The sequence below is a fragment of the Panulirus ornatus genome, chromosome 35 (assembly GCF_036320965.1).
Source record: "Panulirus ornatus isolate Po-2019 chromosome 35, ASM3632096v1, whole genome shotgun sequence".
Taxonomy (NCBI): domain Eukaryota; kingdom Metazoa; phylum Arthropoda; class Malacostraca; order Decapoda; family Palinuridae; genus Panulirus; species Panulirus ornatus.
This window is the reverse complement of record NC_092258.1, coordinates 13,721,039-13,749,006: the sequence shown is the minus strand read 5'-3', so window position 1 is coordinate 13,749,006 and position 27,968 is coordinate 13,721,039. Positions and strand designations below refer to the sequence as shown.

At 41.2% G+C, this 27,968-nt stretch overlaps 1 protein-coding gene across 3 annotated transcripts in view; it reads left to right on the top strand.

The window, feature by feature from the left end:
* Positions 1 to 26,094, top strand: part of stan (Protocadherin-like wing polarity protein stan) — an 829,362-nt gene extending 803,268 nt beyond the window's left edge. For 2 of the 3 annotated variants that reach the window (XM_071683110.1, XM_071683109.1), the window contains exons 31-33: positions 22,635 to 23,004; positions 23,557 to 23,746; positions 24,644 to 26,094. In XM_071683110.1, coding sequence (XP_071539211.1) covers positions 22,635 to 23,004; positions 23,557 to 23,746; positions 24,644 to 24,671 — 588 coding nt within the window. In that variant the 3' untranslated portion in view covers positions 24,672 to 26,094. The remainder of the gene's footprint in view (positions 1 to 22,634; positions 23,005 to 23,556; positions 23,747 to 24,643) is intronic. The other variant, XM_071683111.1, reaches the window with a different exon arrangement.
* The last annotated feature ends 1,874 nt before the right edge of the window (positions 26,095 to 27,968 follow it).

Here is a 27,968-nt window from a genome sequence, read left to right as displayed (position 1 = left end):
TTCTGAAACCACACTGCTCTTCCCCAATCTGATGCTCTGTACATGCCTTCACCCTCTCAATCAATACCCTCCCATATAATTTACCAGGAATACTCAACAAACTGTAATTTGAGCACTCACTCTTATCCCCTTTGCCTTTGTACAGTGGCACTATGCAAGCATTCCGCCAATCCTCAGGCACCTCACCATGAGTCATACATACATTAAATAACCTTACCAACCAGTCAACAATACAGTCACCCCCTTTTTTAAAGAATTCCACTGCAATGCCATCCAAACCTGCTGCTTTGCCGGCTTTCATCTTCCGTAAAGCTTTTACTACCTCTTCTCTACCAAATCATTTTCCCTAACCCTCTCACTTTGCACACCACCTCGACCAAGACACCCCACATCTGCCACTCTATCATCAAACACATTCAACAAACCTTCAAAATACTCACTCCATCTCCTTCTCACATCACCACTACTTGTTATCACCTCCCCATTTGCCCCCTTCACTGAAGTTCCCATTTGCTCCCTTGTCTTACGTACTTTATTTACCTCCTTCCAATACATCTTTTTATTCTCCCTGAAATTTAATGATACTCTCTCACCCCAACACTCATTTGCCCTCTTTTTCACCTCTTGCACCTTTCTCTTGACCTCCTGCCTCTTTCTTTTATACCTCTCCCACTCATTTGCATTTTTTCCCTGCAAAAATTGTTCAAGTGCCTCTCTCTTCTCTTTCACTAATAATCTTACTTCTTCATTCCACCACCCACTACCTTTTCTAATCAACGCACCTCCCACGCTTCTCATGCCACAAGCATCTTTTGCGCAAGCCATCACTGCTTTCCGAAATACATCCCATTCCTCCCCCACTCCCCTTACCTCCTTTGTTCTCACCTTTTTCCATTCTGTACTCATTCTCTCCTGGTACTTCCTCATACAAGTCTCCTTCCCAAACTCACTTACTCTCACCACTCTATTCACCCCAACATTCACTCTTCTTTTCTGAAAACTCCCACAAATCTTCACCTTTGCTTCCACAAGATAATGATCAGACATCACTCCAGTTGCACCTCTCAGCACATTAACATCCAAAAGTCTCTATTTCGTGCGTCTATCAATTAACACGTAATCCAATAACGCTCTCTGGCCATCTCTCCTACTTACATACGTATACTTATGTATATCTCGCTTTTTAAACCAGGTATTCCCAATCACCAGTCCTTTTTCAGCACATAAATCTACAAGCTCTTCACCATTTCCATTTACAACACTGAACACCCCATGTATACCAATTATTCCCTCAACTGCCACATTACTCACCTTTGCATTCAAATCACCAATCACTATAACCCGGTCTCGTGCATCAAAGCCACTAACACACTCATTCAGCTGCTCCCAAAACATTTGCCTCTCATGATCTTTCTTCTCATGCCCAGGTGCTTATGCACCAATAATCACCCATCTCTCTCCATCAACTTTCAGTTTTACCCATATCAATCGAGAATTTACTTTCTTATATTCTATCACATCCTCCCACAACTCCTGATTCAGGAGTAGTGCTACTCCTTCCCTTGCTCTTGTCCTCTCACTAACCCCTGACTTTACTCCCAAGACATTCCCAAACCACTCTTCCCCTTTACCCTTTAGCTTCGTTTCACTCAGAGCCAAAACATCCAGGTTCCTTTCCTCAAACATACTACCTATCTCTCCTTTTTTCTCATCTTGGTTACATCTACACACATTTAGACACCCCAACCCCAATATATATATATATATATATATATATATATATATATAGAGATGATAGAGATGCTCTGTGGAAGGTATTAAGAATATATGGTGTGGGAGGCAAGTTGTTAGAAGCAGTGAAAAGTTTTTATCGAGGATGTAAGGCATGTGTACGTGTAGGAAGAGAGGAAAGTGATTGGTTCTCAGTGAATGTAGGTTTGCGGCAGGGGTGTGTGATGTCTCCATGGTTGTTTAATTTGTTTATGGATGGGGTTGTTAGGGAGGTAAATGCAAGAGTCCTGGAAAGAGGGGCAAGTATGAAGTCTGTTGGGGATGAGAGAGCTTGGGAAGTGAGTCAGTTGTTGTTCGCTGATGATACAGCGCTGGTGGCTGATTCATGTGAGAAACTGCAGAAGCTGGTGACTGAGTTTGGTAAAGTGTGTGGAAGAAGAAAGTTAAGAGTAAATGTGAATAAGAGCAAGGTTATTAGGTACAGTAGGGTTGAGGGTCAAGTCAATTGGGAGGTGAGTTTGAATGGAGAAAAACTGGAGGAAGTGAAGTGTTTTAGATATCTGGGAGTGGATCTGTCAGCGGATGGAACCATGGAAGCGGAAGTGGATCATAGGGTGGGGGAGGGGGCGAAAATTTTGGGAGCCTTGAAAAATGTGTGGAAGTCGAGAACATTATCTCGGAAAGCAAAAATGGGTATGTTTGAAGGAATAGTGGTTCCAACAATGTTGTATGGTTGCGAGGCGTGGGCTATGGATAGAGTTGTGCGCAGGAGGATGGATGTGCTGGAAATGAGATGTTTGAGGACAATGTGTGGTGTGAGGTGGTTTGATCGAGTAAGTAACGTAAGGGTAAGAGAGATGTGTGGAAATAAAAAGAGCGTGGTTGAGAGAGCAGAAGAGGGTGTTTTGAAATGGTTTGGGCACATGGAGAGAATGAGTGAGGAAAGATTGACCAAGAGGATATATGTGTCGGAGGTGGAGGGAACGAGGAGAAGAGGGAGACCAAATTGGAGGTGGAAAGATGGAGTGAAAAAGATTTTGTGTGATCGGGGCCTGAACATGCAGGAGGGTGAAAGGAGGGCAAGGAATAGAGTGAATTGGAGCGATGTGGTATACAGGGTTTGACGTGCTGTCAGTGGATTGAATCAAGGCATGTGAAGCGTCTGGGGTAAACCATGGAAAGCTGTGTAGGTATGTATATTTGCGTGTGTGGACGTGTGTATGTACATGTGTATGGGGGGGGGGGGCCATTTCTTTCGTCTGTTTCCTTGCGCTACCTCGCAAACGCGGGAGACAGCGACAAAGTATAAAAAAAAAAAAAAAAAAAAAAAATATATATATATATATATATATATATATATATATATATATATATATATATATATATATATATTCTTTCTTTCAAACTATTCGCCCTTTCCCGGATTAGCTAGGTAGCGTTAAGAACAGAGGACTGGGCCTTTGAGGGAATACCCTCACTTGGCCCAATTCTCTGTTCCTTCTTTTGGAAAAGTAAAAAAAAATGAGAGGGGAGGATTTCCAGCCCCCCGCTCCCTCCCCTTTTAGTCGCCTTCTACGACACGCAGGGAATACGTGGGAAGTATTCTTTCTCCCCTATCCCCAGGGAAAATATATATATTTCTTTCTTTTTTTTTTTTTTTTTTGGCTTTGTCGCTGCCTCCCGCATTTGCGAGGTAGAGCAAGGAAACAGACGAAAGAAATGGCCCAACCCACCCCCATACACATGTATATACATACGTCCACACACGCAAATATACAAACCTACACAGCTTTCCATGGTTTACCCCAGACGCTTCACATGCCCTGATTCAATCCACTGACAGCACGTCAACCCCAGTATACCACATCGATCCAGTTCACTCTATTCCTTGCCCTCCTTTCACCCTCCTGCATGTTCAGGCCCCAATCACACAAAAAATTTCCACCTCCAATTTGGTCTCCCACTTCTCGTTCCCTCCACCTCTGACACATATATCCTCTTGGTCAATCTTTCCTCACTCATTCTCTCCATGTGCCCAAACCATTTCAAAACACCCTCTTCTGCTCTCTCAACCACGCTCTTTTTATTTCAACACATCTCTCTTACCCTTACGTTACTCACTCGATCAAACCACCTCACACCACACATTGTCCTCAAACATCTCATTTCCAGCACATCCATCCTCCTGCACACAATTCTATCCATAGCCCACACCTCGCAACCATACAACATTGTTGGAACCACTATTCCTTTAAACATACCCATTTTTGCTTTCCGAGATGATGTTCTCAACTTCCACACATTCTTCAAGGCTCCCAGAATTTTCATCCCCTTCCCCACCCTATGATCCACTTCCACTTCCATGGTTCCATCCGCTGCCAGATCCACTCCCAGATATCTAAAACACTTTACTTCCTCCAGTTTTTCTCCATTCAAACTTACCTCCCAATTGACTTGACCCTCAACCCTACTGTACCTAATAACCTTGCTCTTATTCACATTTACTCTTAACTTTCTTCTTTCACACACTTTACCAAACTCAGTCACCAGCTTCTGCAGTTTCTCACATGAATCAGCCACCAGCGCTGTTTCATCAGTGAACAACTGACTCACTTCCCAAGCCCTCTCATCCCCAACAGACTTCATACTTGCCCCTCTTTCCAAAACTCTTGCATTTACCTCCCTAACAACCCCATCCATAAACAAATTAAACAACCATGGAGACATCACACAACCCTGCCGCAAACCTACATTCACTGAGAACCAATCACTTTCCTCTCTTCCTACACGTACACATGCCTTACATCCTCAATTAAAAACTTTTCACTGCTTCTAACAACTTGCCTCCCACACCATATATTCTTAATACCTTCCACAGAGCATCTCTATCAACTCTATCATATGCCTTCTCCAGATCCATAAATGCTACATAGAAATCCAATTGCTTTTCTAAATATTTCTCACATACATTTTTCAAAGCAAACACTTGATCCACACATCCTCTACCACTTCTGAAACCACACTGCTCTTCCCCAATCTGATGCTCTGTACATGCCTTCACCCTCTCAATCAATACAATCCCATATAATTTACCAGGAATACTTAACAAACTTATACCTCTGTAATTTGAGCACTCACTCTTATCCCCTTTGCCTTTGTACAATGGCACTATGCACGCATTCCGCCAATCCTCAGGCACCTCACCATGAGTCATACATACATTAAATAACCTTACCGACCGGTCAATAATACAGTCACCCCCTTTTTTAATAAATTCCACTGCAATACCATCCAAACCTGCTGACTTGCTGGCTTTCATCTTCCGCAAAGCTTTTACTACCTCTTCTCTGTTTACCAAATCATTTTCCTAACCCTCTCACTTTGCACACCACCTCGACGAAAACACCCTATATCTGACACTCTATCATCAAACACATTCAACAAACCTTCAAAATACTCACTCCATCTCCTTCTCACATCACCACTACTTGTTATCACCTCCCCAGTTGTGCCCTTCACTGAAGTTCCCATTTGCTCCCTTGTCTTACGCACTTTATTTACCTCCTTCCAGAACATCTTTTTATTCTCCCTAAAATTTAACGATACTCTCTCACCCCAACTCTCATTTGCCCTCTTTTTCACCTCTTGCACCTTTCTCTTGACATCCTGTCTCTTTCTTTTATACATCTCCCACTCAATTGCATTTTTTCCCTGCAAAAATCGTCCAAATGCCTCTCTCTTCTCTTTCACTAATAATCTTACTTCTTCATCCCACCACTCACTACCCTTTCTCATCAACCCACCGCCCACTCTTCTCATGCCACAAGCATCTTTTGCGCAATCCATCACTGATTCCCTAAATTACATCCCATTCCTTCCCCACTCCCCTTACTTCCATTGTTCTCACCTTTTTCCATTCTGTACTCAGTCTCTCCTGGTACTTCCTCACACAAGTCTCCTTCCCAAGCTCACTTACTCTCACCACCCTCTTCACCCCAACATTCACTCTTCTTTTCTGAAAACCCATACAAATCTTCACCTTAGCCTCCACAAGATAATGATCAGACATCCCTCCAGTTGCACCTCTCAGCACATTAACATCCAAAAGTCTCTCTTTCGCGTGCCTGTCAATTAACACGTAATCCAATAACGTTCTCTGGCCATCTCTCCTATTTACATACGTATACTTATGTATATCTCGCTTTTTAAACCAGGTATTCCCAATCACCAGTCCTTTTTCAGCGCATAAATCTACAAGCTCTTCACCATTTCCATTTACAACACTGAACACCCCATGTATACCAATTATTCCCTCAACTGCCACATTACTCACCTTTGCATTCAAATCACCCATCACTATAACCCGGTCTCGTGCATCAAAACCACTAACACACTCATTCAGCTGCTCCCAAGACACTTGCCTCTCATGATCTTTCTTCTCATGCCCAGGTGCATATGCATAATAATCACCCATCTCTCTCCATCACCTTTCAGTTTTACCCATATTAATCGAGAATTTACTTTCTTACATTCTATCACATACTCCCACAACTCCTGTTTCAGGAGTACTGCTACTCCTTCCCTTGCTCTTGTCCTCTCACTAACCCCTGACTTTACTCCCAAGACATTCCCAAACCACTCTTCCCCTTTACCCTTGAGCTTCGTTTCACTCAGAGCCAAAACATCCAGGTTCCTTTCCTCAAACATACTACCTATCTCTCCTTTTTTCGCATCTTGGTTTCATCCACACACATTTAGACACCCCAGTCTGAGCCTTCGAGGAGGATGAGCACTCCCCGCGTGACTCCTTCTTCTGTTTCCCATTTTAGAAAGTTAAAAAATACAAGGAGGGGAGGATTTCTGGCCCCCCGCCAGAAATATATATATATATATATATATATATATATATATATATATATATATATATATATATATATATATATATATATATATTTATTTATTTATTTATTTATTTTATTTATTTTGCTTTGACGCTGTATCCCGCGTTAGCGAGGTAGCGCAAGGAAACAGACAAAAGAATGGGCCAACCCACCCACATACACATGTATATACATACACGTCCACACCCACAAATATACATACCTATACATCTCAATGTACACATATATATACACACACACAGACATATACATATATACACATGTACATATTTCATACTTTCTGCCTTTATTTATTCCCATCGCCACCTCGCCACACATGGAATAACAACCCCCTCCCCCCTCATGTGTGCGAGGTAGTGCTAGGAAAAGACAACAAAGGTCCCATTCATTCACACTCAGTCTCTAGCTGTCATGTAATAATACACCGAAACCACAGCTCCCTTTCCACATCCAGGCCCCACAGAACTTTCCATGGTTTACCCCAGACGCTTCACATGCCCTGATTCAATCCATTGACAGCACGTCGGCCCTGGTATACCACACTGTTCCAATTCACTCTATTCCTTGCACGCCTTTCACCCTCCTGCATGTTCAGGCCCTGATCACTCAAAATCTTTTTCACTCCATCTTTCCACCTCCAATTTGGTCTCCCACTTCTCCTCGTTCCCTCCACCTCTGACACATATATCCTCTTAGTCAATCTTTCCTCACTCATTCTCTCCATGTGACCAAACCATTTCAAAACACCCTCTTCTGCTCTCTCAACCACACTCTTCTTATTTCCACACATCTCTCTTACCCTTACATTACTTACTCGATCAAACCACCTCACACCACATATTGTCCTCAAACATCTCATTTCCAGCACATCCACCCTCCTACACACAACTCTATCCATAGCCCACGCCTCGCAGCCATACAACATTTTGGAACCACTATTCCTTCAAACATACCCATATTTGCTCTCCGAGATAATGTTCTTGACTTCCAAACATTCTTCAAGGCTCCCAGAATTTTCACCCCCTCCCCCACCCTATGATTTACTTCCACTTCCATGGTTCCATCCTCTGCCAGATCCACTCCCAGATATCTAAAACACTTTTCTTCCTCCAGATTTTCTCCATTCAAACCTACCTCCCAATTGACTTGACCCTGAACCCTACTGTACCTAATAACCTTGCTCTTATTCACATTTACTCTTAACTTTCTTCTTTCACACACTTTACCAAACTCAGTCGCCAGCTTCTGCAGTTTCTCACATGAATCAGCCACCAGTGCTATCATCAGCGAACAACAACTGACTCACTTCCCAAGCTCTCTCATCCACAACAGACTGCATACTTGCCCCTCTTTCCAAAACTCTTGCATTCACCTCTCTAACAACCCCATCCATAAACAAATTCAACAACCATGGAGACATCACACACCCCTGCCACAAACTTACATTCACTAAGAACCAATCACTTTCCTCTCTTCCTACATGTACACATGCCTTACATCCTCGATAAAAACTTTTCACTGCTTCTAACAACTTGCCTCCCACACTATATATTCTTAATACCTTCCACAGAGCATCTCTATCAACTCTATCATATGCCTTCTCCAGATCCATAAATGCTACATACAAATCCATTTGCTTTTCTAAGTATTTCTCACATACATTCTTCAAAGCAAACACCTGATCCACACATCCTCTACCACTTCTGAAACCACACTGCTCTTCCCTAATCTGATGCTCTGTACATGCCTTCACTCTCTCAATCAATACCCTCCCATATAATTTACCAGGAATACTCAACAAACTTATACCTCTGTAATTTGAGCACTCACCTTTGTCCCCTTTGCCTTTGTACAATGGCACTATGCAAGCATTCCGCCAATCCTCAGGCACCTCACCATGAATCATACATACATTAAATAACCTTACCAACCAGTCAACAATACAGTCACCCCCTTTTTTAATAAATTTCACTGCAATACCATCCAAACCTGCTGCCTTTCCGGCTTTCATCTCCCGCAAAGCTTTTACTACCTCTTCTCTGTTTACCAAATCATTTTCCCTAACCCTCTCACTTTGCACACCACCTCGACCAAAACAGCCTATATCTGCCACTCTATCATCAAACACATTCAACAATCCTTCAAAATACTCACTCCATCTCCTTCTCACATCACCACTACTTTCCACCTCCCCACTAGCCCCCTTCACTGAAGTTCCCATTTGCTCCCTTGTCTTACGCACTTTATTTACCTCCTTCCAAAACATGTTTTTATTCTCCCTAAAATTTAATGATACTCTCTCACCCCAACTCTCATTTGCTCTCTTTTTCACCTCTTGCACCTTTCTCTTGATCTCCTGCCTCTTTCTTTTGTACATCTCCCACTCATTTGCATTATTTCACTGCAAAAATCATCCAAATGCCTCCTCTTCTCTTTCACTAATAATCTTACCTCTTCATCCCACCACTCACTACCCTTTCTAATCAACCCACCTCCCACGCTTCTCATGCCACAAGCATCTTTTGTGCAAGCCATCACTGCTTCCCTAAATACATCCCATTCCTCCCCCACTCCCCTTACCTCCTTTGTTCTCACCTTTTTCCATTCTGTACTCAGTCTCTCCTGGTACTTCCTCACACAAGTCTCCTTCCCAAGCTCACTTACTCTCACCACTCTCTTCACCCCAACATTCTCTCTTCTTTTCTGAAAACCCCTACAAATCCTCACCTTCACCTCCACATGATAATGATCAGACATCCCTCCAGTTGCACCTCTCAGCACATTAACATCCGAACGTCTCTCTTTCGCGCGCCTATCAATTAACACATAATCCAATATCGCTCTCTGGCCACATCTCCTACTTACATACGTGTACTTATGTATCAATAACGCTCTCTGGCCATCTCTCCTATTTACATACGTATACTTATGTATATTTCACTTTTTAAACCAGTTATTCCCAATGATCAGTCCTTTTTCAGCACATAAATCTACAAGCTCTTCACCATTTCCATTTACAACACTGAACACACCATGTATACCAATTATTCCCTCAACTGCCACATTACTCACCTTTGCATTTAAATCACCCATCACTATAACTTGGTCTTGTGCATCAAAACCACTAACACACTCATTCAGCTGCTCCCAAAACGCTTGCTTCTCATGATCTTTCTTCTCATACCCAGGTGCATATGCACCAATAATCCCCCATCTCTCTCCATCAGCTTTCAGTTTTACCCATATCAATCTAGAATTCACTTTCTTACACTCTATCACATACTCCCACAACTCCTGTTTCAGGAGTAGTGCTACTCCTTCCCTTGCTCTTGTCCTCTCACTAACCCCTGACTTTACTCCCAAGGCATTCCCAAACCACTCTTCTCCATTACCCTTGAGCTTCGTTTCACTCAGGTTCCTTTCCTGAAACATACTACCTAACTCTCCTTTTTTCTCATCTTGGTTACATCCACACATTTAGACATCCCAATCTGAACCTTCGAAGAGGATGAGCACTCCCCGCGTGACTTCTTCTTCTGTTTCCCCTTTTAGAAAGTTAAAATACAAAGAGGGGAGGGTTTCTGGCCCCCCGCTCCCGTCCCCTTTAGTCACCTTCTATGACACGTGAGGAATGTGTGGGAAGTATTCTTTCTCCCCTATCCCCAGGAGGGTGAAAGGCGTATAAGGAATAGAGTGCATTGGAACGATGTGGTATACCGGGGTCGACGTGCTGTCAATGGATTGAAGAAGGGCATGTGAAGCGTCTGGGGTAAACCATGGAAAGTTGAGTGGGGCCTGGATGTGGAAAGGGAGCTGTGTTTTCGGGCATTATTGCATGACAGCTAGAGACCGAGTGTGAACGAATGGGGCCTTTGTGGTCTTTCCCTAGCGCTGCCTCGCACACATGAGGGGGGAGGGGGATGCTATTCCATGTATGGCGAGGTGGCGATGGGAATGGATAAAGGTAGACAGTGTGAATTGTGTGCATGTGCATATATGTATATGTCTGTGTGTATATATATATGTGTACATTGAGATGTATGGGTATGTATATTTGCGTGTGTGGACGTATGTGTATACATGTGTATGGGTGTGGGTTGGGCCATTTCTTTCGTCTGTTTCCTTGCGCTACCCCGCGAACGGGGGAGACAGCGACAAAGCAAAATAAAAATAAAATATATATATATATATATATATATATATATATATATATATATATATATATATATATATATATATATATATATATATATTCTTTCTTTCATACCATTCGCCATTTCCTGCATTAGCGAGGTAGCATTAAGAACAGAGGACTGGGCCTTTTAGGGAATATCCTCACCTGGCCCCCTTCTCTGTTCCTTCTTTTGGAAAATTAAAAAAAATAAAAAAAGAAATTGAGAGGGGAGGATTTCCAGCCCCCCCGCTCCCTTCCCTTTAAGTCGCCTTCTACGACATGCACGGAATACGTGGGAAGTATTCTTTCTCCCCTATCCCCAGGGATATATATATATATATATTTTTTTTTTTTTTTTATACTTTGTCGCTGTCTCCCGCGCTTGCGAGGTAGCGCAAGGAAACAGACGAAAGAAATGGCCCAACCCCCCCAATACACATGTATATACATACGTCCACACACGCAAATATACATACCTACACAGCTTTCCATAGCTTACCCCAGACGCTTCACATGCCTTGATTCAATCCACTGACAGCACGTCAACCCCGGTATACCACATCGCTCCAAATCACTCTATTCCTTGCCCTCCTTTCACCCTCCTGCATGTTCAGGCCCCGATCACACAAAATCTTTTTCACTCCATCTTTCCACCTCCACTTTGGTCTCCCTCTTCTCCTTGTTGCCTCCACCTCCGACACATATATCCTCTTGGTCAATCTCTCCTCACTCATCCTCTCCATGTGCCCAAACCACTTCAAAACACCCTCTTCTGCTCTCTCAACCACGCTCTTTTTATTTCCACACATCTCTCTTACCCTTACGTTACTCACTCGATCAAACCACCTCACACCACACATTGTCCTCAAACATCTCATTTCCAGCACATCCATCCTCCTGCGTACAACTCTATCCATAGCCCACGCCTCGCAACCATACAACATTGTTGGAACCACTATTCCTTCAAACATACCCATTTTTGCTTTCCGAGATAATGTTCTCGACTTCCACACATTCTTCAAGGCCCCCAGAATTTTCGCCCCCTCCCCCACCCTATGATCCACTTCCGCTTCCATGGTTCCATCCGCTGCCAGATCCACTCCCAGATATCTAAAACACTTCACTTCCTCCAGTTTTTCTCCATTCAAACTCACCTCCCAATTGACTTGACCCTCAACCCTACTGTACCTAATAACCTTGCTCTTACTCACATTTACTCTTAACTTTCTTCTTCCACACACTTTACCAAACTCAGTCACCAGCTTCTGCAGTTTCTCACATGAATCAGCCACCAGCGCTGTATCATCAGCGAACAACAACTGACTCACTTCCCAAGCTCTCTCATCCCCAACAGACTTCATACTTGCCCCTCTTTCCAAAACTCTTGCATTTACCTCCCTAACAACCCCATCCATAAACAAATTAAACAACCATGGAGACATCACACACCCCTGCCGCAAACCTACATTCACTGAGAACCAATCACTTTCCTCTCTTCCTACACGTACACATGCCTTACATCCTCGATAAAAACTTTTCACTGCTTCTAACAACTTTCCTCCCACACCATATATTCTTAATACCTTCCACAGAGCATCTCTATCAACTCTATCATATGCCTTCTCCAGATCCATAAATGCTACATACAAATCCATTTGCTTTTCTAAGTATTTCTCACATACATTCTTGAAAGCAAACACCTGATCCACACATCCTCTACCACTTCTGAAACCACACTGCTCTTCCCCAATCTGATGCTCTGTACATGCCTTCACCCTCTCAATCAATACCCTCCCATATAATTTACCAGGAATACTCAACAAACTTATACCTCTGTAATTTGAGCACTCACTCTTATCCCCTTTGCCTTTGTACAATGGCACTATGCACGCATTCCGCCAATCCTCAGGCACCTCACCATGAGTCATACATACATTAAATAACCTTACCAACCAGTCAACAATACAGTCACCCCCTTTTTTAATAAATTCCACTGCAATACCATCCAAACCTGCTGCCTTGCCGGCTTTCATCTTCCGCAAAGCTTTCACTACCTCTTCTCTGTTTACCAAATCATTTTCCCTAACCCTCTCACTTTGCACACCACCTCGACCAAAACACCCTATATCTGCCACTCTATCATCAAACACATTCAACAAACCTTCAAAATACTTACTCCATCTCCTTCTCACATCACCACTACTTGTTACCACCTCCCCATTTAAGCCCTTCACTGAAGTTCCCATTTGCTCCCTTGTCTTACGCACTTTATTTACCTCCTTCCAGAACATCTTTTTTATTCTCCCTAAAATTTAATGATACTCTCTCACCCCAACTCTCATTTGCCCTTTTTTTCACCTCTTGCACCTTTCTCTTGACCTCCTGTCTCTTTCTTTTATACATCTCCCACTCAATTGCATTTTTTCCCTGCAAAAATCGTCCAAATGCCTCTCTCTTCTCTTTCACTAATACTCTTACTTCTTCATCCCACCACTCACTACCCTTTCTAATCAACCCACCTCCCACTCTTCTCATGCCACAAGCATCTTTTGTGCAATCCATCACTGATTCCCTAAATACATCCCATTCCTCCCCCACTCCCCTTACTTCCATTGTTCTCACCCTTTTCCATTCTGTACTCAGTCTCTCCTGGTACTTCCTCACACAGGTCTCCTTCTCAAGCTCACTTACTCTTACCACCCTCTTCACCCCAACATTCACCCTTCTTTTCTGAAAACCCATACAAATCTTCACCTTAGCCTCCACAAGATAATGATCAGACATCCCTCCAGTTGCACCTCTCAGCACATTAACATCCAAAAGTCTCTCTTTCGCACGCCTGTCAATTAACACGTAATCCAATAACGCTCTCTGGCCATCTCTCCTACTTACATAAGTATACTTATGTATATCTCGCTTTTTAAACCAGGTATTCCCAATCATCAGTCCTTTTTCAGCACATAAATCTACAAGCTCTTCACCATTTCCATTTACAACACTGAACACCCCATGTATACCAATTATTCCCTCAACTGCCACATTACTCACCTTTGCATTCAAATCACCCATCACTATAACCCGGTCTCGTGCATCAAAACCACTAACACACTTATTCAGCTGCTCCCAAAACACTTGCCTCTCTTGATCTTTCTTCTCATGCCCAGGTGCATATGCACCAATAATCACCCACCTCTCTCCATCAACTTTCAGTTTTACCCATATTAATCGAGAATTTACTTTCTTACACTCTATCACATACTCCCACAACTCCTGTTTCAGGAGTATTGCTACTCCTTCCCTTGCTCTTGTCCTCTCACTAACCCCTGACTTTACTCCCCAGACATTCCCAAACCACTCTTCCCCTTTACCCTTGAGCTTCGTTTCACTCAGAGCCAAAACATCCAGGTTCCTTTCCTCAAACATACTACCTATCTCTCCTTTTTTCACATCTTGGTTACATCCACACACATTTAGGCACCCCACTCTGAGCCTTCGAGGAGGATGAGCACTCCCCGCGTGACTCCTTCTTCTGTTTCCCATTTTAGAAAGTTAATACAAGGAAGGGAGGATTTCTGGCCCCCCGCTCCCGTCCCCTCTAGTCGCTTTCTACGACACGCGAGGAATACGTGGGAAGTATTCTTTCACCCCTATCCCCAGGGATAATATACATATATATATACATATACACATACACACACATACACATACATACGCACATATACACACACACACACATACATATATATACCTATGAAAAATGTAAGAAACAATTTAGAAAACTGAAACTTCTAGCTTGAAATGAATGAAAAAAATGAATGTCACATAATGGTTCAACCTCTGGCTATGGAAAAAAGGAAATTTATAATTTATTTACACAAACGTCAATAGCAGTTCTCATCAATTTAACCACTGTATCAATATATATATATATATATATATATATATATATATATATATATATCTTTCTTTTTCTTTCAAACTGTTCGCCATTTCCCGCATTAGCGAGGTAGCGTTAAGAACAGAGGACTGGGCCTTTGAGGGAATACCCTCACCTGGCCCAATTCTCTGTTCCTTCTTTTGGAAAATTAAAAAAAAAAAAAAAAAAACGAGAGGGGAGGATTTCCAGCCCCCCGCTCCCTCCCCTTTTAGTCGCCTTTTACAACACGCAGGGAATACGTGGGAAGTATTCTTATATATATATATATATATATATATATATATATATATATATATATATTTTTTTTTTTTTTTTTTCATACTATTCGCTATTTCCCGCAATAGCGAGGTAGTGTTAAGAACAGAGGACTGGGCCTTTGAGGGAATATCCTCACCTGGACCTCTTCTCTATTCCTTCTTTTGGAAAATTAAAAAAAAAAAAAAAAAAACGAGAGGGGAGGATTTCCAGCCCCCCGCTCCCTTCCCTTTTAGTCGCCTTCTACGACACGCAGGGAATACGTGGGAAGTATTCTTTCTCCCCTATCCCCAGGGAAATATATATATATATATATATATATATATATATATATATATATATATATATATATATATATATATATATATTGAAGTGTATAGGTATGTATATATGCATGTGTGGACGTGTATATATATACATGTGTATGTGAGTGGGTTGGGCCATTCTTTCGTTTGTTTCCTTGTGCTACCTCACTAATGCGGGAGACTGAGTGTGAACGAATGGGGCCTTTGTTGTCTTTTCGTAGCACTACCTCGCACACATGAGGGGGGAGGGGGATGGTATTCCATGTGTGGCGAGGTGGCGATGGGAATGAATAAAGACAGACAGTGTGAATTGTGTGCATGGGTATATATGTATGTGTCTGTTTGTGTATATATATGTGTACATTGAGATGTATAGGTATGTATATTTGCGTGTGTGGACGTGTGTGTATATACATGTGTATGGGGGTGGGTTGGGCCATTTCTTTCGTCTGTTTCCTTGCGCTACCTCGCAAACGCGGGAGACAGCGACAAAGCAAAATAAAAAATAAAATATAATATTTCTATTATTATTATACTTAGTCACTGTTTCCCGTGTTAGCGAGGTAGTGCAATGAAACAGATGAAAGAATGGCCCAACCCACCCACATACACATGTATATACATAAATCCCCACACACACCGTCTCCTCCCTGACACGAGAGATGGTGATTAAGTATAATATATAAATAAATGAATGGATGAGAGAGCTTGGGAAGTGAGTCAGCTGTTGTTCGTTGATGAGACAGCGATGGTGGCTGATTCGGGTGAGAAACTGCAGAAGCTGGTGACTGAATTTGGTAAAGTGTGTGAAAGAAGAAAGCTGAGAGTAAATGTTATTAGGTACAGTAGGGTTGAGGAACAAGTCAGTTGGGAGGTAAGTTTGAATGGAGAAAAACTGGAGGAAGTGAAGTGTTTTAGATATCTGGGAGTGGATTTGGCAGGGGATGGAACCATGAAAGCAGAAGTGAATCATAGGGTGGGGGAGGGGGCAAAAGTTCTGTGAGCGTTGAAAAATGTGTGGAAGTCGAGAATGTTATCTTGGAAAGCAAAAATGGGTATGTTCGAAGGAATAGTGGTTCCAACAATGATATATGGTTGCAAGGCGTGGGCTATAGATAGAGTTGTGCACAGGAAGGTGGATGTGCTGGAAATGAGATGTTTAAGGACAATATGTGGTGTGAGGTGGTTTGAAGAAGTAAGTAATGAAAGGGTAAGAGAGATGTGAGGTAATAAAAAGAGCATGCTTGAGAGAGCAGAAGAGGTTGTTTTGAAATGGTTTGTTCACATGGAGAGAATGAGTGAGGAAAGATTGACCAAGAGGATATATGTGTCAGAGGTGAAGGGAATGAGGAGAAGTGGGAGACCAAATTGGAGGTGGAAAGATGGAGTGAAAAAGATTTTGAGTGATCGGGGCATGAACATGCAGCAAGATGAAAAGTGTGCAAGGAATAGAGTGAATTGGAACGATGTGGGATACCGGGGTCGACCTTCTGTCAGTGGATTGAACCAGGGCATGTGAAATGTCTGGGGTAAACCATGGAAAGTTTTGTGGGGCCTGGAAGTGGAAAGGGAGCTGTGGTTTCAGTGCATTATACATGACAGCTAGAGACTGAGTGTTAACGAATGTGGCCTTTGTGTCTTTTCGTAGCGCTACCTCACACACATGCGAGGAGGAGGGCATTGTCATTTCATGTGTGGCAGGGTAGTGACGGGAATAAATAAGGGGAGACAGTATGAATTATGTACATGTGTATATTTGTATATGTCTGTGTGTGTGTATATATATATGTATACGTTGAGATGTATAGGTATGTATATGTGTGTGTGGACGTGTATGTAGATACATGTGTATGTATGTGGGTTGAGCCATTTTTTCGTCTGTTTCCTTGTGCTACCTCGCTACCATGGGAGACAGCGACAAAGTATAATGAATAAAATATATATAAATATAAAATAAGTATATTTTTTCATTTATTATACCTTGTCGCTGTCTCCCGCCTTAGTGAAGTAGTGCAAAGAAATGGACGAAAGAATGGCTCACATATGCACATATACATACCTATATATTTCAATGTATACTTACATATACATACACAGACATATACATATATTCACACGGACATATTCATACTTGCTGCCTTCATCCATTCTCGTCGCCACCCCGCCACACATGAAATTGCATACCCTCCCCCCTGTGTGCGTGGAAGGTAGTGCTAAGAAAAGACAACAAAGGCCACACTCAGTCTCTAGCTGTCATGTGTTATACACCAAAACCACAGCTCCCTTTCCACATCCAGGCCCCACAAAACTTTCCATAGTTTGCCCCAGATGCTTCACATGCCCTGGTTCAATCCATTGACAGCACGTCGAACCCAGTATATCACATCATTCCAATTCACTCTATTCCTTGCATGCCTTTCACCCTCCTGTATGTTCCGACCCCGACCACTCAGAATCTTTTTCACTCAGTCCTTCCACCTCCAATTTGATCTCCCACTTCTCCTCATTCCCTCCTCCTCTGATACGTATATCCTCTTTGTCAATCTTTCCTTACTCATTCTCTCCATGTGACCAAACCATTTCATTACACCCTCTTCTGCTCTCTCAACCACACTCTTTCAATACCACACATCTCTCTTAACCTTTCATTACTTACTCGATCAAACCACCATACACCACATATTGTCCTCAAACATTTCATTTCCAACACATCCACCCTCCTTTGCAAAACCTTATCTATAGCCCATTCCTTGAAAGCATATAAGATTGTTGGAACCTCTATTCCTTCAAACATATCCACTTTTGCTTTCCAAGATAACGTTCTCGCCTTCCACACATTCTTCAGTGCTCTTAGAACCTTCACCCCCTCCCCCACCCTGTGACTCACTTCTACTTCCATGATTCCATCTGCTGCTAAATCTACTCCCAGATATCTAAAACACTTAACTTACTCCAGTTTTTCTTCACTGAAACTTACCTCCCAATTAACTTGTCAATCAACCCTTGCTCTTATTCACATTTACTTTCAGCTTTCTTCTTTCACACATTTTACCAAACTCAGTCACCAGCTCCTGCATTTTCTCACCCAAATCAGCCACCAGCGCTGTATATTCAGTGAACAACGACTGACTCACTTCCTAAGCCCTCTCATCCACAACAGACTGTATACTTCCCCCTTTCTCCAAAACTCTTGCGTTCACCTCCCTAACAACCCCATCCATAAACAAAGAAAACAATCATGGAGACATCACGCACCCCTGCTACAAACCAACATTCACTGGGAACCAATCACTCTCCTCTCTTCCTACTCGTGCAAATGCCTTACATCCTTGATAAAAGCTTTTCACTGCTTCTAGCAGCTTATCTCACACACCATATACTCTTAATACCTTCCAAAAACCATCTCTATCAACTCTATCACATGCCTTCTCTAGATCCATAAATGCTAAATACTCATCCATCTGTTTCCTAAGTATTTCTCTCATACATTCTTCAAAGCAAACACCTGATCCACACCACACATCCTCTACCACTTCTCAAACCACGCTGCTTTTCCCGTCTGAAGTTCTGTACATGCCTTTACCCTCTTAATCAATACTCTCCCATATAATTTCCCAGCGATAATAAACAAACTTATACCTCTAATTTGAACACTCACTTTCATCCCCTTTGCCTTTGTACAATGGCACTATGCATGCATTCCACCATTCCTCAGGCACTTCACCATGAACCATACATACATTGAATATTCTCAATAACCAGTCAACAACACAGTCACCTCCTTTTTTTATATATTCCACTGCAATACCATCCAAACCCAATGCCTTGCATCTGCAAAGCTTTCACTGCCTCTTGCCTGTTTACTAAACCATTCTCCCTTCACACACCACCTCAACCAAAACAACTTATATCTGCCACTCTATCATCAAACACATTCAACAAACCATCAAAATACTCACTCCATCTCCTTCTCACTTCACCACTACTTGTTATTCCTTCTCCATTAACCCCTTTCACTGATGTTCCCATTTGTTCTCTTGTCTTACACACTTTGTTTAACTCCTTCCAAAATATCTTTTTATTCTCCCTAAAATTTAACGATACTCTCTCACCCCAACTCTCATTTGCCCTCTTTTTCACCTCTTCCACCTTTATTTTGACCTCCTGCCTCTTTCTTTTATATATATCTCCCGCTCATTTGCACTATTTTCCTGCAAAACTCATCCAAATGCCTCTCTCTTCTTTTTCACTAACAATCTTACTTCTTCATCCCACCACTCACTATCCTTTCTAATCTGCCCACCTCCCACCATTTTCATGCCATAGGCATCTTTTGTGTAAGTCATCACTGCTTCCTTAGATACATCCCATTCCTCTCCCACTCCCCTTACGTTATTTGCTCTCACCTTTTTCCATTCTGCACTCAATCTCTCCTGGTACTTCCTCACACAAGCCCCCTTTCCAAGCTCACTTACTATCACCACTCTCTTCACCCCAACATTCTCTCTTCTTTTCTGAAAACCTCTACAAATCTTCATCTTCGCCTACACAAGATAATGGTCAGACATCCCTCCAGTTGCCCCTCTCAGCACGTTAACATCCAAAAGTCTGTCTTTCACATTTCAATTAACACAATCCAGTAACACACTCTGGTCATCTCTCCTATTCACACTCAGTCTCTAGCTGTCATGTATAATGCACCGAAACCACAGCTCCCTTTCTGCATCCAGGCCCCACAAAACTTTCCATGGTTTACCCCAGATGCTTCACTTGCCCAGGTTCAATCCATTGATAGCACATCAACCCCGGTATACCACATCATTCCAATTCACTCTATTCCTTGCATGCATTTCACCCTCCTGTATGTTCAGGCCCCAATCGCTCAAAATTTTTTTCACTCCATCCTTTCACCTCCAATTTGGTCTCCCACTTCTCCTCGTTCCCTCTACCTCTGACACATATATCCTTTTTATCAATCTTTCCTCACTCATTCTCTCCATTTGAACAAACCATCTCAAAACACCCTCTTCTGCTCTTTCAACAACACTCTTTTTATTACCGCACATCTCTCTTACCCTTTCATTACTTACTCGATCAAACCACATGCTGTCCTCAAGCATCTCATTTCTAAAACATCCACCCTCCTCCACACAACCCTATCTATAGCCAATGCCTCACAACCATATAACATTGTTAGAACAACTATTCCTTCAACATACCCATTTTTGCTCTCCGAGATAATGTTCTCGCCTTCCACACATTTTCCAATGCTCTCAGAACCTTAGCCTCCTCCCCCACCCTGTGACTCACTTCCGCTTCTATGGTTCCATCTGCTGCTAAATCCACTCAGATATCTAAAACACTTCAGTTCCTCCAGTTTTTCTCCATTCAAATTTACCTTCCAATTGACTTGTCCCTCAACCCTACTGAACTTAATAACCTTACTCTTATTCATATCTACTCTCAGCTTTTACACATTTACCAAACTCAAGTCACCAACTTCTGCAGTTTCTCACCCAAATCAGCCACCAGCGCTGTATCATTAGCAAACAGCAACTGACTCACCTTCCAAGCCCTCTCATCCACAACATACTGCATACTTGCCCCTCTCTCCAAAACTCTTGCATTCATCTCCCTGACAACCCCTTCCATAAACAAAGTAAACAACCATGGAGACATCATGCACCCCTGCTGCAAACCGACATTCACTGGGAACCAATCACTTTCCTCTCTTTCAACTCGTAAATATGCCTGACATCCTCGATAAAAACTTTTCACCGCTTCTAGCAACTTACCTCCCACACCATATACTCTTAAAACCTTCCACAGAGCATCTCTATCAACTCTTATCATATCCCTTCTCCAAATCCATAAATGCAACATAAAAATCCATCTTTTTTTCTAAGTATTTCTCACATACATTCTTCAAAGCAAACACCTGATCCACACATCCTCAACCCCTTCTGAAACCACACTGCTCTTCCCCAGTCTTATGTTCTGTACATGCCTTTACCCTCTCAGTCAATACCCTCCCCTATAATTTCCCAGGAATATTCAACAAACTTTTACCTACCCTTTACCCCCTTTGCCTTTGTACAATGGCACTATGCATGCATTCTGCCAATCCTCACGCACTTTACCATGAACCATACATACAGTGAATATCCTCACCAATCAACAACACAGTCACTCCCTTTTTTAATAAATTCCACTGCAATACCATCCAAGCCCACCACCCTGCCAGCTTTCATCTTCCACAGTGCTTTCACTACCTTTTCTCTGTTCACCAAACCATTCTCTCTGACGTCTCTCACTTCACACACCACCTCGACCAAAACCCCCTATATCTGCCACTCTATCATCAAACACATTCAACAAACCTTCAAAATACTCACTATATCTCCTTCTCACATCACCACTACTTGTTATTACCTTCCCAGTAGCCCCCTTCACCGATATTCCTATTTGTTCTCTTGTCATACGCAGTTTATTCACCTCCTTCCAAAACATCTTTTTATTCTCCCTAAAATTTAATGATACTCTCTCACCCCAACTCTCATTTGCCCTCTTTTTCACCTTTTGCATCTTTCTCTTGACTTCATGCTTCTTTCTTTTACATATCTCCCAGTCATTTGCACTACTTCCCTGCAAAAATCATGTAAATGCCTCCTTCTTCTCTTTCACTAACAATCTTACTTGTTCATCCCACCACTCACTACCCTTTCTAATCTGCCCACCTCCCAAATTTCTCATGCCACAAGCATCTTTTGTACAAACCATCACTGCTTCCCTAAATACATCCCATTCCTCCCCTACTCCCCTTATATCATTTGCTCTCATCTTTTTCCATTCTGAACTCAATCTCTTATGGCACTTCCCCACACGTCCCCTTTCCAAGCTCACTTACTCTCACCACTCTCTTCACCCCAACATTCTCTCTTCTTTTCTGAAAACCTTTACAAATCTTCACCTTTGCCTCTGAAAGATAATTATCAGAATCCCTCCAGTTGCCCCTCTCAGCACATTAACATCCAAAAGTATCTCCTTCATGTGCCTATATAAAAGAAAGCAGCAGATCAAGAGAAAGGTGCTGTGGTTGAAAAAGAGGGTAAATGAGAGTTAGGGTGAGAGAGTATCATTAAACTTTAGGGATAATTATAAAGATGTTTTAGAAGGAGGTGAATAATTTTCTAAATCATCATTAATTATTGTACTGTATTATTATTTGTCAGGTCTGTTAAATCCAAAACCTGTTATATTGGGGTACATTACCTTGAGGGTTTACTATATATATTTTATCCATATTTTCTTTATTTTTCACTCATTTACAGGCCCACAGCAGATATTCTCCTGCTGAGAACCAATTTGGGACTTACTCACCAAGTACTAAGCACCGCTACTCTGTGGACATGAAGAAGTTCTCTACACTAGACTCCAAGCGTTATTCACCAGATACCAGAAGATATTCACCAGATATTTCTCAACTGCACTCGCAGGATAATTCACATTTACATGAAAATCCTTATTCCCATGACATTAAACGGATATCACCTGAGAATATTGTTGTCCGAACAGAGTCTAGAGCAAGCAGAGCAAGTGTGGACAGTACAGAAAAGAAGAGATACTCACCTCCAAATCATCATCAGCAGGTCACTTATACACCTCAAAGCCAAAAGCGGTTCCTTCACAACCTGGCAGAAGGTAATAACTAAAAATATTTCTATTGAAACAAAGAGTGAATATACATCCAGAACTGATTTATGAAAGAGTTTCATCTTTTTTCTAAGCTTTGCAATGGTCTTGACATACAGAACCGTAAAAGTTTTTGTTGCCTGATGATATTCTCTTGATCCAAATCTTGTTTTCTGCCCATTATATTTATCTATATTTCTCTCTATTTGTTATCCTCCTATTGACAGTGTTTTTCTACATATTTGTTACCCATATTTCCCACTGGTTGTTTTCTTCCTACTGCTAATGACTGGAAAAATACCAGTAGTTTGCCTCTGCACTGAAACCATCCTTAATAAGGGATAATGAATTTGGTGTATCAGGGAAGAGAAAACCATGATCATTGCTGTTCATGATCATGATAAGGAAGATACAAAAAGCATTAACTTGAGCATAAATAAGCATATCTAGTTATATGTATAAATGCATTGCTGTACAGCAGGAAGCAAGATACATGAACATGGATCAATAAAGTAAAACCATGCTGCCACCATTGTGCTTACCACCTGCATCCATCAACAGACCCAAGTCCTGAGGCTCTGCCAGCACCTGTGGTAAGCAGTGCAGGTGGGGGGGACAACATGATGGAAGTAAACAACCTCAACATCTCCCCCTCTGATCCCCCACCGCCTTCGCCTCCCCCCACCCTTCCGGCTGCCCTTGTCTCCACCCACAAGATCTCCGCCCTTACCTTAGGCATCTCTGACTCTGAGTAAGAATACTGGTTCAAATAGATGATTTGTGATTCTAATATAGTCTAAAAGGCCAAAGGTGAACCACACTAAATACTACATATCTTAAAAGATATACAAAGAAGAAATTATCTAAAATATTAAAAATTTACAGTCACTTGAGCTCAAAATTGTACATAAAAAACCCTATGGTAGTGGACAGTGGAGATAACTTTCTCTGGATCCACATTTTACTTTCACAGCTATTTGTCTATTAATAGTTTGTATTCTTTTATACGGGAAAGTAATGACTATTAATCTAATGTGCCATTTTTTAGTTTTCTTTGTAACTACAATTTGTCTTGTTTTCTGTGCAATCCATAGGGAAGATTAAGGTAAATTTGGTAAGGAAATTGATGCCATTATCGAAGCTTATCTCATCTAAAATTATACATACAATATGGACACATTGGCCTTGAATGTAGTTTTGTATATGTTTACATGAGAAAGCTTTCAGATAAAGTAAATAATTGAAAGATTACCATATTCAGCATGTAATTAGATATGTAGTCTATATTAGATTACTTCCTCCAGTATTAACAAAACTCGATGTACTTCTTGATTTTCAGACTTTCCTGTGCTTAAGGATCTCTTTGCTTGAATACCTTGATACCTAATTTTCATATTTTCAGTCTGGTTACTTCTTAATACCCTCAATTAACTATATGAATTATAGGATTTTCTTGTAGAAGTTATTCATGGTCTTTCAAAATAACCAGTCCTCATTATTATTAAGAGTTACTACTTTTATTAAAACAGCATGAGTTGTATATAGTGGTTATAATTTCTTATGTTGATATACAAAAAGTGAATCTTGCATAGTGAAATAAAAAGCTTTAAAGAAAAATATTTGAGAAATAACTTGTCTTATCTTGCAGTAAGGACAGTACCGAGACAACAGTCTGACAGCCAGATGGGGATGTTTCAGAGGCCTAGCGTTGGTGAATAATCAGCTTGTAAGGATAAGAACTATGGGAGAGAAGTAAAGGACATCAAGAGTGATTAACAAATATGTATAAACAGGTAGGGAAGGAAAAAAAAAGTGTCAAACAGAAATCAAGAAACATATATAGAGTGGATAGCATTGTTTTAACAATAATGCATTGATGGCATAGAATGGTGGAATGGACACCAAGCTTCACAAAAGATTTGTGTATTGATAAATTGGATTTTTAAATGAACATCTTGCTTCATTTCTACTAGACACACTATTGTTCATTATTTTGAAAGTGATTCATATTTATCGAAACGTCTTTTTGACTCGGTTATGAATATGCTTGTCTGAAAATGGTTTTAACACTTGAAAATAAGAAATTCTTGTTTGTGACATATGAAAGTTGAAATTTTAATTTTCACATCATGCTCTTTATAAACAATATTATGTGTTTGGTTCTCAAGAATGTCCCATATTCGTGCAAATGAATCTCAGAAAACATACATAGTGAAGTACTTATACCACTTATGGACAGTCTTACCCAAACACTGCTTCACAGCCATACATAAAAGTTGCAGTCTTTACCTGTAGTTGTGTATAGTATTTGTCAGCAGTGTGTATACGAATGGTATAAGCTTCATAAATTTTGCTTGTGTGATTTCTTGAAATATGATCTCGTTGTGACCCTCGTCAGTTTTTGTACTTTTGGGTCACAGTAGCATCTATAGTTCCATGACAGTATAATGTGAATGCAATAATTACTGTGATTTGGAAAATCACTGAACATGGGGAATATTAAAGACTGCTTGATAAAGACAGTTCTGAAGCTTTGAGAAAACTGTTTAGAAATACAGAGCTTCAGTTTAGGACTGCATCAATTAAAGTGCAATGCTGTATATACTCGCAAAGCTCTCAGAGCATTTGGCCTGTATTATGTGTAGTGCACTAAGTGTACTCCATGAAAAAAGATATTCATATCTATGTGTATATTTCTTCTGTAAATATTTATCAGTGTTCAAGAGCTCATTTTTCAATTGTGTATGCTTCAACAAAATTTGATGTTGAATGAGGTAGTGATATTTAAGACAATGTTTTGTTGTAATGCTCAGTATATTGATTTTTTCTCTTACCATGCAAAGATATTGATCTCATATGAGCTGGCAAAACTTTTCCTACAGTCAGCTGGTCTACAGAACACTCATATAGTTGTTCTTTTCTTACTTTTTAAGTACCATCTCTTTTAATATTGCTTTGTAAATCCCTATTTCAGAATTGTTCTTTATACCTTAGCTTATATAATATATAAGTTGTATAATATTTTTTCCAGTACAAAAAAATCCTTTTGTGTAAATATTTATGTAAATATTCTAATAAATGTAAAGATGTCAAATATTACTGAGATAATATATAACCTTCATTCATATGAATAAATTTGGTTGTGTCAACTGAAAAATAAGAAATTTCACCATTTTTGTGGAGGTGAAGGTGAAGATTTGTAGAGGTTTGGAGGAAAGAAGAGACAATGTTGGGGTTATAGTAACTGAGCTTGGGAAGGAGACTTGTGTGAGGAAGTACCAGGAGAGACTGAATACAGAATGGAAAAAGGTGAGAGCAAAGGACGTAAGGGGAGTAGTGGAGGAATGGGATGTATTTAGGAAAGCAGTCATGGCTTGCGCAAAAGATGCTTGTGGCATGAGAAGCGTGGGAGGTGGGCAGATTAGAAAGGGTAGTGAGTGGTGGGATGAAGAAGTAAGATTATTAGTGAAAGAGAAGAGAGAGGCATTTGGACGATTTTTGTAGGGAAATAATGCAAATGAGTGGGAGATGTATAAAAGAAAGAGACAGGAGGTCAAGAGAAAGGTGCAAGAGGTGAAAAAGAGAGTTGGGGTGTGAGAATATCATTAAATTTTAAGGAGAATAAAAAGATGTCTTGGAAGGAGGTAAATAAAGTGCATAAGACAAGGGAACAAATGGGAACTTCAGTGAAGGGGGCTAATGGGGAGGTGATAACAAGTAGTGGTGATGTGAGAAGGAGATGGAGTGAGTATTTTGAAGGTTTGATGAATGTGTTTGATGACAGAGTGGCAGATATAGGGTGTTTTGGTCGAGGTGGTGTGCAGAGTGAGAGGGTTAGAGAAAATGATTTGGTAAACAGAGAAGAGGTAGTAAAAGCTTTGCGGAAGATGAAAGCCGGCAAGACAGCGGGTTTGGATGGTATTGCAGTGGAATTTATTAAAAAAGGGGGTGATTGTATAGTTGACTAGTTGGTAAGGTTATTTAATGTGTGTATGATTCATGGTGAGGTGCCTGAGGATTGGCGGAATGCTTGCACAGTGCCATTGTACAAAGGCAAAGGAGATAAGAGTGAGTGCTCAAATTACAGAGGTGTAAGTTTGTTGAGTATTCCTGGTAAACTATATGGGAGGGTATTTATTGAGAGGGTGAAGGCATGTACAGAGCATCAGATTGGAGAAGAGCAGTGTGGTTTCAGAAGTGGTAGAGGATGTGTGGATCAGGTGTTTGCTTTGAAGAATGTATGTGAGAAATACTTAGAAAAGCAAATGGATTTGTATGTAGCATTTATGGATCTGGAGAAGGCATATGATAGAGTTGATAGAGATGCTCTGTGGAAGGTTTTAAGAATATATGGTGTGGAAGGCAAGTTATTAGAACCAGTGAAATGTTTTTATTGAGGATATAAGGCATATGTACATGTAGGAAGAGAGGAAAGTGATTGGTTCTCAGTAAATGGAGGTTTGCGGAAGGGGTGTGTGATGTCTCCATGGTTGGTAAATTTGTTTATGGATGGGGTTGTTAGGGAGGTGAATGCAAGAGTTTTGGAAAGAGGGGCAAGTATGCAGTCTGTTGTGGATGAGAGAGCTTGGGAAGTGAGTCAGTTGTTGTTCGCTGATGATACAGCGCTGGTGGCTGATTCATGTGAGAAACTGCAAAAGCTGGTGACTGAGTTTGGTAAAGTGTGTGAAAGAAGCAAGTTGAGAGTAAATGTGAATAAGAGCAAGGTTATTAGGTACAGTAGGGTTGAGGGTCAAGTCAATTGGGAGGTAAGTTTGAATGGAGAAAAACTGGAGGAAGTGAAGTGTTTTAGATATCTGGGAGTGGATTTGGCAGTGGATGGGACCAAGGAAGCAGAAGTGAATCATAGGGTGGGGAGGGGGCGAAAATTCTGGGAGTCTTGAAGAATGTGTGGAAGTCGAGAACATTATCTCGGAAAGCAAAAATGGGTATGTTTGCAGGAATAGTGGTTCCAA